This window comes from Lepeophtheirus salmonis, chromosome 7 (genome assembly GCF_016086655.4).
Source record: "Lepeophtheirus salmonis chromosome 7, UVic_Lsal_1.4, whole genome shotgun sequence".
In the NCBI taxonomy this organism is placed as follows: Eukaryota; Metazoa; Arthropoda; class Copepoda; order Siphonostomatoida; family Caligidae; genus Lepeophtheirus; species Lepeophtheirus salmonis.
The window spans coordinates 12,852,393-12,864,941 of record NC_052137.2 but is presented as its reverse complement, the minus strand read 5'-3'; the positions used below and the strand labels follow the sequence as shown (position 1 = coordinate 12,864,941).

General features: G+C 30.3%; 1 protein-coding gene across 1 annotated transcript in view; it reads left to right on the top strand.

Moving 5' to 3' along the window:
• Positions 1-756: 756 nt before the first annotated feature.
• LOC121121944 (tachykinin-like peptides receptor 86C) overlaps positions 757-12,549 on the top strand; it is a 102,360-nt gene continuing 90,567 nt past the window's right edge. Inside the window, exon 1 of the mRNA XM_040716933.2 lies at positions 757-1,112. Coding sequence (XP_040572867.1) covers positions 884-1,112 — 229 coding nt within the window. The 5' untranslated portion in view covers positions 757-883. The remainder of the gene's footprint in view (positions 1,113-12,549) is intronic.

Sequence of the window (12,549 nt, the reverse complement as noted above, 5' to 3'; positions counted from 1 at the left end):
AATATATGTTTGACTTTTATTTTTCTATGTTTCTTCAAAGAATGTATTACAAGTTAATGTGAAAATAATAATAAATGGTTGGTTATTATACACTAATAAAAAATAGTAAAAGTTTAGACAGAGGGACCCGGGAGAGTTACAATACGGGGTGGTTGCTCTTGAAGGGGCTGTGAGAGAGAGCGTATTCACTCTTACTACTTCTTGATCTACGGGGTGATACACTTTTTTTTAAACATCATAATTCAAATTTAATGTCCTGAAGAAAACCATTAGAATATTGTCGATTCATGATTTGTAATTATTTTTGTTGTATTAATATGTATATTTTATATACATATATTGAACAAATCAATCTACATCCAATATTTATAATTTTATAAAAATATAATTTGGAACCTTCATTAATAATTCTTGTTAAAATATATACATACCTTTTTAGATCATTTACAAGTAATTTAATTAAAGTATATTTTTTAGAATTTTAGTGAAAGTTGTTGAACATGTCTACTGACTTTCATGCCTGTTTCAATTTTTCAAAAAAAAAACAACCTCAAACATCATTTATGAATATACAAAATTGTAAATTGAAGAATCAACAGGATGGAAAAGGAGGAAATATGTTGTTAGAAGGAAGAGTGAAAACACCTTGTACCTTCAACCGTTTACATAATATATACTATTACTAGGAGAGAAATTCTTTTAGAATGAAAGAGAGAAAGACGGTAAATGAATGGTTTGTGAACCAAGAGGAAGAGTAGTTTTTATCTTTCGACGGTTCAAGAGAGAACCCAATTAATTCTCCTGCTGGGAGTATATTTTCATCTCACCAAGATGTAATGCTGTTTTAATCATAGTATTAAATTAATTCAAGAAACCTCAAATCATGAACAATTTATCCACAACCGAGTTTTTTAATGTGTCCTCCTTCTCCTCAGTCGAACCCCATCATATGTGTCAAGGAAATAACTGTCAAAGTAATGTGAGTTTAGTGAATGGAAGTGAATCTCAAAGTGGAGGATTGGAGCCTGTTTATATCCTATGGACTTGTGGATTTAGTTTTATTGTGGTGGTAGGAACAGCAGGAAATGGGATTGTTCTATGGATTGTTTTGGGTATGTACAGAGTTATAAAAAATAAATCTTGTTGATCCAAATTTTTATACATAGATTAAAAGTTATAATCTACGAATATGTTTAAGGTTTATTTTTACAATCTAAGTTACTATCAAATGCAATTTAATCATATTTAAACTATTTGTACATTTTTTTTAAAAGTCAATTATTGTGTTCAAAAATATTATGCCTTGAATGTATATTTTAAAAATTCCACGTTTTATCATACTTATCCCGTCAACACAAAAACAAGCTGCCATGATTTTTCTCAAAATGAACATATCTTTTCTTCAATGAACTATTGACAATTTCTAACACAAAATAATTATTGTTAATCATGTAGGAGCACGGCAAATCGCCCCCAAATTAGTACAAATTGATTGAAAGAATAAGAAATTGATAGATATAGGGGCGAATATAAGTATTATAAATCCAATGAAGGATATAAACTATCTCTAATATTCTAGGGTATCTTAATTTATCCTAAAAATTTAAATATAAAACCTATTATTGATGCAAATATGTCAATGAAATATTAAGCTGTTTGTAAATATGAAATATAAAAACAATTTGGGATTTTGTCCTTTTCTTGATTTTTTTCAAAATTGTTGTTATGTTGACGCACTCATGTATCACTTTCCAAAATGTTGTTATAATAGGGTGGTTTTCAAAAAATACCTATCCAATAAAATGATGCTGAAATTTTATGCCTCAATTACATAAAAGTAACTAAAATGACTTGAAAAATTCACCAATAGCAGCTTTTGTAAAGGAAAGTTAGTATTTCTAAAATAAATATAGAGCACTAGGTATCTTAGCTAATCCCGATAATTTAAATATAAAGCCCATAATTGACTCATATACGTGGTGCGTCTAATCATTATTAATTATCATTATTTTATCATGTAACTTTCTGGAGTTTACTATTTTGTGATCATCCGTTTCTTCAACCTTTTTATTATTAATTTATACATGTACTGCTAATAATATTTTGTACTGAACGTTATTATACATATTTAATTATGTTTAAAAATGAATTGTTTGTTGAGAGTCTTGAAGACAATACATATTAATAAAATCTGGACTTAAAAGACCCGGTGTAAACAAATAAAACACTTTTCAATAAGTATTTTATTATTCATTTTTTTATTTGCTTCAAAAAGTAGACTCCACATAACCCTTTTCAAGCCACTGCTTATTTTAAAAATTAATTTCCTCTCATCAATAAGCAGTATAAATTTAAAAAACGAAATTGTTTTGGAAATAACAAAAGTAGCGTCATATGAAGTTTTGACATCTGGCTTTTGAAGGTTGATACTAAATGAAAATAATGGAATTTAAAAAATAACACCAAGTTTTTGTGAATCCCGGGACTTTTCAACTCATGTATTTTTTTATGACTTATTGGGCTCTATTTATTTATGAAGTTCGAAAATATATTTGGATTTTCTCATTATTTTGAATTTAGTTCAAGATTGTTTTTAAGTTGCCACACTACATTACAGAAACATACATTTTGTTTTAATTGTCTAAGTACAAAAAATAGATTTTGAAAACAAATAGCAAAAGAAAAGGATTCTGTAGGATTTTGCTATAAATTACTTGGGTCTACTTAATGAAATAGGTCAAAATATTAATTATCCAAGGTATAACATATAAAACCTCAAACAAACTAACTTAACTATTCTTTTTTTAAACTAAGAATGAATCAAGTAACAAGTCTCTTAAAAAACATTGACGCAAAATAGTAATAAGTTAATAAAAAAGGAACTCGTAAAATAAATAAAAAATTCTGTAGAAATAATGTTCAAAACTACATAAAAAGTAATGTATGTTTATATCTTTTGAGCGTACAGCAATGTTAATGAACTATTTGTACATATTTTGCTATATATAGACGCCAAGAACCCTGGCTTGGATCAAAATGGACTATAATTTAAAAAGTTTGCATTGGTAAGTAAAAACTATAAAAAAAGGAATATAAAATGCAGCAATAAGTCCAAAAATTGCCAGAAAATGTTTTCTTCGAATTGTGGGATTTTTATTAATAAATGAAGGACATTCTTTTTCCAAGATTTAAAAAAAATAAAAAATACATTGAGCAGTATTATGGCCCAAATTGTCGTAACTTAAAAATTACAAATTGCACATATATCATACTAGAAGTCTAAAATTTAATTTTGTTATTTAGAAACAGAGTTAATTCAGATTCTTGAAATGAATTTCTCGGATACATGTTATTGTAAGAATTGAAAACATTATTTATATTGAAAGAATGGATTTTTCATGCTAAATTTGTTCAGTAAATATGTGAGCGAGGTATTTTTCTCTCGCCCACCACATTCTGTCCGATATTTCTTCCCCAAACAATTTCATTCCAATAGTTTTTTAAAAGTATTCCGACATATTTGTGCATCAAAGCACAAATTTTAGCTGATATCGATTTGATTTGAACGCCATTTAAAATATGTTCTACCACCATACTAGTGTTTAATACTAGTACAATCAAACTTATCATGAAGGTACTTTTTGATTTTGATTTTAAACGAAATCTAGAAGTTATTTTACCCCTTGAATAAAAAAAAAATAAACACAATATATAACATATGAAAGCTTATCCCAAAATTAATTTAGTATAATACAAATGAAATATTTATGAAATGTTCTTGAAATGGAATTTCATACATGAATAAATAATTTATCATTTGTATCCAATTATTATTATTTTTTTTTGTTTTGTTCGACTTTATCATTTTAAAAAGACTACTCCAAACATATTTGCCTTTCATTTCCCTCACGTCTCCTGTAAAGTCCTGAGGATCCCGAAAGCAGACAAAGCCATATCCTTTGTCTTTATTTGATCTTTTATTACATATCACTCTAGCTTACAACATTCCTGAGATCCCCAAAAAATATAGGATAGTCATTTATTTCCCAATCCTTTAGAAACTCATCTTTGCAAAGTTGTCCCTCACCGACATGAACTATTTTTTTAGGCTTTCACTTTTCCTAATTAGATTCTTCTAAGGTGTTCCCGTGAGATGTTACATTGAGGTATTTCCCGGACCCCTTTACAAGTTTTCCCGAACGTTATACTTTCTCTTTATCTCGAATTTGGAGACAGTAAAACCGAAACCTTCTGATTCAATTATCCCAACCTTTCAATAAATAAGAAATACTTCTGGTACGTCAAGCGTAGGGACACAAAGTGAAACCAAGTATAAGTAGATGGAGGAAGAGAAGAAGGATCTCGAATTTTTGAAGTTATTCGATTAATTAGCACTTGGAAGGGTCATGAAAGTAGATGGAAGGTCTCATTGTGTGGAAGAAGCTGGGAATTTGGCTCTTATTGAGTATTCGGAGGAGGGGGTGAGTTCTCTTGGAGTCCATTTGACTCTAGGATGAGGCTGGAGGAGATCATATCTAATTTTGTTAGGCATTACTACTTTTTCTTATATCTACCATGTATTCATGACAGTAGAATTACTTTTCAGGAATACTTTACACAGGAGTCGTAGTGTACAAATCCGTACTCACGTTTGATTAACCCCCATAAGAATTAATTCAAAGGCTAATTGAATTATTTTTCCCTTAGTTTACAGTCTATAATCATGGTCTTAACTCAAACTTATTTATTTGTTATCTAATAATAAGTCTTAATATTATATTACATTAATTATCATTTGATTTTGTGATGATTTTATTGATAATTATCGTCGGAATAAGTTTACAATTCGCTCAATATATTCTTCGCTTCGCGTCCCTACGCTTGACGTATCGTAGGTATTTTTGATTTATTGTATATTTGAAGTATAATAATATAAATAATTATGTTATGTCATTATCATAAGATCTTGCACTTGTAAACTCGTGGAAGAACTTAAGCCTTAATAAATAGATGTAATGCAGTCATTGTTTATTCATATAAGTATTATATTACCTATTTTCTTATATTTTTTGACATGTAAGTAAATAATTAGTTTTTTCAACGAAACAGTTTATTTTTGATTATAATCCAAGAAAATAATAAAGTTTGTATTGTATACTGAGTTTTCACATGATTTGTAAATCTAGAAATGATCATAATTACCTCATTTAGCCCACTGCTTGCAAAAATTGACTGTTCCTGCGCTAACAGTTCTGCCCTTGAAACTATGTAATTTATACTTATTTCAACATTATAAATAGAATAAAATTATTCCAAATAATAAGTTTTGCAATTTGAATCAACTCCAAATGAAAATATATTTATTATATACATATAATAGGTCGGGGAAAAGGTAATTTCGTATTTCCCAAACTTTTTTTAACTAAGTATATATAGTATCTTGTTCATTATTGGTCACAGAGTATAATACGATAAAACGTGGCTAAGGTGAACATAGATGTATACTACAAAAGTATTGGTGAATCCGAGAAAATAAGACATCAAAAGACAACAACAGGCTGACACATCTTTTGTCGACAAGCCAGAAGCTCCTTGAGCTCGGATAGGAAGTTCTTATGGTATGCATCCACCCTACAGTTTGAACATGGCACGAAGTGATTACCACCTGTTCCTGTCTATGGCCAATGTCCTTAAGGGGACAAATTTGGCCTCAATACATGCCTGTGAAAATTAGTTGTTCGAGTTTTTTTAGCACTCGGGTTTCTTCGAGACGGACATTATAAATTTGGATTGTCGTTGGCAACAGGTTATCGAACAGAACGGGGTATACTTGCCTTAAATTGGATGATTGAAACACTTCTTATATAAGCATTGAAATAAAACGAAAAATTATAAATGACTTTTTTACTCCATCATTCAAGGGAATGTAAATTCAAAGTGAAAAACTAGAACCACTGAACTGTACAAGATTTTGCAAGCCTGCCAAAGCTTCCTGCCCCGTGTGGGCAAAGTTATAAAGAAAGACGGATCTCATTATAAATAATTTCAAGTCATTAAATGTAGCATTCAAATAATTAAGTGTTTTTAACCCATCTCGTTCGTTCGTTATAAGCCTTTAAATAATTTCCAAATTTATCAGGACCATCCTGTATAGGTATATTTTAAAATTAATATTTGTAAATTCATTTTTATTTGATGATACTGAATAACCTCGTAGTACAGCAAATATAAAATTATAACTTACTTTCTAAAGCAATCAAAAAGTAAAAATAAACAAAAATCAGAGCAAGATTTTAAATCTTCATAACTGTCATAGTGGATCAAATTTAGCTTATAAATTTTTAATATAAGCAATTTTAAAATATCTCTAAAAAAAAATTCTAATTTCATTAAAATCCGTCAGAGTAGTTGCAATTTCTTATCTTTTAATAAAATTTTATGGAATCATTCATATGTACATTGTACACATTTTAATTTGGTTGATCCGATCAGATGGATCAATTATTTTCAACAGATATACCAGACTCCAGCCAGTGACTATGGGGAGTGTTGATTAAAACTTAGTTGTCACATTCAAAATATTTTCTTCCAATGTCAGCGTTTTTTGTCGACAAATGAATTTATGTTTCTATAAAAAAAAATGACAACAGCTAAATTATTTTGAATTATGACAAAAAAAAATTGATCAACATTTCATTATGTCTTTCAAAAGAAAAAGGTCATTCAAACAATGTATGTATAAAAACAGGAATTTAAATAATCTAAGAATTTTTATAGATATTGGAAAAAAAATTAATACAAAAAAGATATTTTAAAGGATATTTAGTCTTTACGGTCGATTCACAACCCAGGGAAGTGATAGATAGTTAAAAATATGCATTCTGTAGTGACACTACCTCTGTTAGTTTACTTATTAAAAAAGGATTAAACCTTATCAAAAGGATAGGGATTCTTTATTACAATTTTATGGAACATATATACATATTTATTATATATTCGAGTATATAGGGATATAAAGATGGCTACATATATTTTTTAAATCCAAGCAGTATAGTTTAAATTAGTCCGTAAATTATAAATTTTGTCAGATTATTAACACATATGTAGAATATGGAGTCTATTAAATCATTTTTTAATGAAAAAATAAAGATAAGGAACAAGGGTTTAAAAGTAGTTCAATGGCTTTACAGTTTAAAAAAAAAAAAAAAAGGATTTCAAATCATTCATCTATAGTGTTCGGAAGCAAAGCGGGATTGTTAATAAATGCTTATTATGTAATAAAAATTGAAAGGTTTTGTGATTATTTCCTACATATTCTGAATCTCCTGTCCTTTCCTGCATAACTAAACAATACTAAACATTTCTCAAATCTTTCATCATGAGTGAACAAGAGAAAGATTAAGAAGGACCCACCAAAATCCATGAATCGCCTCTCTAACGAGTTCAACGTGGATGAGGGGACAATCAGGAGAGCTGTGAAGGAGGACTTGGGGTTGTCATCTTACACAAGGAGCCCATGCCAGTTGTTAACGAACACTCTGAGAGAGACTCCAGAGGTGCAACAAAGTTCTTGCGTGGATCAAGTCAAATGTATCCAAAGTAAAAAAGTCCTCTGACGAGAAGATTTTCACTGTGGACCAGGTCTACAACCGTTGGGCTTGGGGAATCACCAGAGGAGGTCAATGGGGGATCCGTACAAAATATTAGGCCCAAACAATGAGCCGGGGGGTCGTTGCATCCGACGGCAAGAAGATGCCTTCTTTTTTAAGGCTGGGGAGAAAATTGTCCAGGAGGCCTACTACAATATAATGAGATTCACCATACTGCCATACGAAAGCCCACCTACCCAGAGACAGACTATGTGTGGACCCAAGATGGTGCACTCTCACACACATCGGCCAAATGCTAGAAGCTCTGCATGTACAACATTGCTGATTTTTGGCACAAGGACATGTATAATAAAGTATTATAAAAAAAAGTTACCACCGAGGGCAAAAAAGGGTTTAACATCATAAATAGATATTTTTAATTCTTATGAATAAGTAATATCCTAATATACTGAACATCATGTAATCATACAATCATCAATGGTCTTCAATTCACGCAGAATAAATTGCAGATATAAGTCGTAATTCGTTATTAAATCACTATACTTTTGTATAAGCGTAATTTCCTAATCGGCTAGATTACCAATAACATTTAGAAACGTAATTTTTTCTTATGTCTGTATGAAATCATCTCTATTCAGTGATTTAGGCTCAGCTTTTTAAAGATCTCTTATTATCCCCTGTCTTATTTGCGATAAAGTATACTAAATTATTATGAACATTAATAATTTTTATTGATATTTTTTTTCTTGAATATTAATATGAAAGGAGCTCAGCAACAGCAAATAATTATTTATTTAAACCTATTTGATATTAATAGTGTTACAAATAGGAGACTATTAAAAAAAAAAAAAAAAAAAAGTTTATTAAAATTTTTTTATCCTCCTCCGTTTATGATGATGAAGAATACTTGTTCAAAGAATTAATTAATTATTCATAATACATTCATTGTCAGCTAAAGAATACAAATAAATACTTTCGCTTTATTTTTCAATGATTAAACCTAAGACAATCAGCTATAATACATACATTAGGATATTACTTATTAGTAGTAAAAATATCTGGTAATCAAGGGGGTCCACAGGGTAATATATCTATTTATATACTTCTTCTTTTTTTTTTTTGGGGGGAGGCTTGGTTTTTTGATTTTTTTTTTAAAACAAATTTCTAAAATCAATAGTACTCACAAAATATTTCTAAAATGAAATTTTTTTGATAAAAATTTCAAGAATCCAAAGCTGTTGACATAAAATTATATTTTTTAGAAAAAAAAAATCAAATATTTAATTTTCAATTGAATTTTTTTCATCCTGAGCAAAAACAAAAAATCTTCAGTAAAAGCAAAATTACTTAATTTGGGGGTGATGGGGCTTACAGTCCTCCTACCCTTTGTGGAAGCCCGTCGTTATTTAGATTTTTTTTAAATAAGCTCTTTCTAAATTTTTATTGCTATGACGACCTTTAATTGTACTTAGAGAAACAAAAAAGTGATAATTTTTAGGATTTTAGCCGAGATTATCTCTTTGTGAAAAAGACCTATACAGACAAATTTTATAAAATAGATTAAAAATTTATGACTTATTTATATATCTATGTAAAAAATAAACGTGCTTACAAATTTAGGTAAATATCAGTAGCATTTTGGTCATGGTAAAAAAGAATCCGAAAATCGGCATGGTAACCCTGAAAGTTTGAAAAATGCTTTAGAGAGGAGTAGTTTAGTTGTTATGATGTTTCATTAGATCAGCTAACAATTATATACAAAACAGAATTGAACATTTGCATGTGCTTATAAAAGACAAAGATTAACCTTGAGGATTTTGTGTTGAGTTATAATTGTAAGTCCCTATTACATCTAAAGTAGAATTGAGGATCCTTATTTTTTAGATTTTTCTCGTTCAGCTTCTGCTTTGATACCCCAAGTCTTAAAAGTCTGTTAGCAGTGGTGAGCCAGTGCCTGTGATAAACAGGCCCAATCTCCAAGAAAGCCATCCATTCAGTAAATACTTCTTCTCTGATGGTGCCCACTTTCTTATAATCGTAGTGTTGATCTGTAGACAAATCTTGAATAATGTCGTCACACAGTGGGAGCCATTAGTGATTCGGAGAATGTTTGAATTGATATGCAAGCTATTAACTTAGTCTAACTGCTTTACTATTGGTCCAGATAATCTATTATGTGAGAGAGCTGAGTCATCAAGTTCAAGAATTAGACAGTGTAAGGATTATGTACATGCAGATTACACACCAACCAAAATAGTTTTTTCCCATAATACATTTCAAGTTTTCACATAAATGCAGCATTTACAGATGCGGTGTTGCTAAATCCATTTCAAAAAACAAATTCAATCATTTATTTATTTTAGTAAAAAAAACCAATTCTATATATGTATATATAAGTTGATATTAAAATAAAGCCATGCAGTTGTAGCTGACCGTTTAGTTGGTATATTGAATAAGGCCTCGACCTAAAGAAGACAACAGAGACATAGTAGTACTTTATTACTGCAACTCTTTCCGGTAAAACCCCTTTTCAATATAAGTATCACTAAAAAAAAATCAATTTACAGCAGCACCAGTCACATGGTAGCTGGCCAAAATTCTTTTGGAAATAGTTATAAATTATTTACAGTCACAATGAAACGTCAGTCAATACCAACCAAATCAAGGAGTTTACCAGAACATGACTGTCTAGCGAAGAAGGAAATGCTACCTGAGCTTGATAAGCTAGTGGAGGAGGAGAGGCCAGCCGAGATGCAAGCAGGACAGGAGAGGTAAGCGAAAGTAGAGAGCAGACAAGCATCCCCGTTCTCTTGTGCGTCTATCTTCAGCAGAGGGGATACCTTCGTGGCAATATCCATCATCAGTCTGAACAGCACACTAAAGATCGAAAATATCAAGAGGAATTTATACATTATGGATTAACATGTTACATAATCAATGAACAACAACATCCTCAATGTGTAATATGTACTTAGATACTGACACATAAAAGTCTCTAACCGACAACAAAAATACTTGGCCACTTGATAACCAAGCGTCCGTCACTTGCTGATAAACCATCAAATTGTTTTCCCTAGAAAGGAGCTACAGGTAAAAGGCCAAAAGGAAGTCCTTACCAACCAAACAAGAATCAAAGGATATTATATGAGGTGGGATATTGGCCCTTCTCGTTTGTTTTGCAGAAACTAAAACAGCTAATAGGAGAACTACGCCATTTAAGTCGCTGAAGTTACATTGTACTTCATAGCCTCTTTATACATGTAGGAGATGTGTGACTAGAACGTATTATCATACATTCTAGCTATAAATTCTTATTTATTTAGTTGTTATATTCTTCTATGAGGGAAGAAAATAAAAAGATAGCAAGGACGGTAGAACTGAAAAACTGTTATATCAGTCCTTAGGATCGTTGAATGGTTAAAAATATTGGACTGATAAAAAAATGACTGAAAAGGTGGAGGGAAAAGACTGATGAGGCAATCCGTCCTAGACTTATATAACATTGAATAAGCCTTAATGATAGCTAAGATGGTCTCTTTTAAAACATTCTTCAGTCACCATGTTAATTTTTGAATTATTTTTTATTATACATAGCGACATGCCATATTATTTGAATCTCTGTCTATATTGGTACAGGAACCAATGTAAAAATATTGGTATCATAGCAACTGACAATACTTCTACCTAATAATTTACCTATAGTTAATGAATGCTCAACTTTATTATAATACAAAAACCTAAAAAAAAATAATCAGAAATATTTCTATCTAATATGAATTAACATTAAAATATTGTAAATGATAGTTATCATCTATTGAGGAGGTTCAATAGTAGAAAACCTCAAAATTGTTCCGACTAATTAAGTTTGATATATAATTATAATTATATTGATAACTGTATTAGCACATTAATCCTTTTTTAATTATGAATATAATTGAACACTCATTTAGGAACTAAAATACTCTTTTAAATTATCATTTCATGATATCCAACCCCCCAAATTAAGTAATTGTTGCGTTTACCTTTAAAAAAATCGTCCTTCGGGCAAATTATGCAACAGAGCAAATTATTAAATATTTCAAAATTTTTTTTTGGAATTTATTTTCGAAATAAATAAGTTGTAGTGAATAGATATGGATTTTTGAAATTTTTTTCCAAAAAACAAAGAGCAAAATCTGATAATTGAATATTTTAATTTAAAAAGAAGGAAACTGGGATACAGTAGTGGATGTAGTTTCCTCACGATTTTCTATTTAGCCCTGCTCTCTTTGTGATAAATTTCCAAATCCACTCTCCCTCTTTGGTCAATCTCATCACTTCTGGATCTCGGGTCACCTTTTGAATTATTTGTACTTTCATATATTACATCTTGTGGGCACCGGTGAAATGTAATCCAGTAGATCCTTCCCCTCTATTAATGTAATCTATATTTTCTCTCACTATGTCTTTTAATCTTCTTCCTGTTTTGGCCTACATATTGGGTTTTGAACAAGTAATGCAATATATTGCTCCAGTTATCTCACAGTCAACCAAATGACGGATATGTACAACAAATGTTGATTGAGTAGCACATACTTTTTTAATATTATCCAGAAATGGGCAGCAATTGCATTTCTCCTTTTTGCACTTTTTGAGCCTCACATTTAACCTGGTAGGCCTATCACTTGAAAGTCCTGGAACTTTGGCATAACAGATCACAGTTTTTAGATTTCCTGGTTGTTTAAATGCAACCATTGGTGGGAAAAGGAAGATTTGTTTCATAGTGGGATCCCTCACTAATGTGTTTCAGTCTTTCTTAATAATCTGGGGAAAACGTGGTAACTGTGGGTAATATGTGATGCGAAATAGAACTCGATTACATTTCACTTTTACAGTGGGTTTGAGTTCTTCTTCTCTTGGTATGGACATGCCTCTGTTCAAATAATCATTATCATTTCTT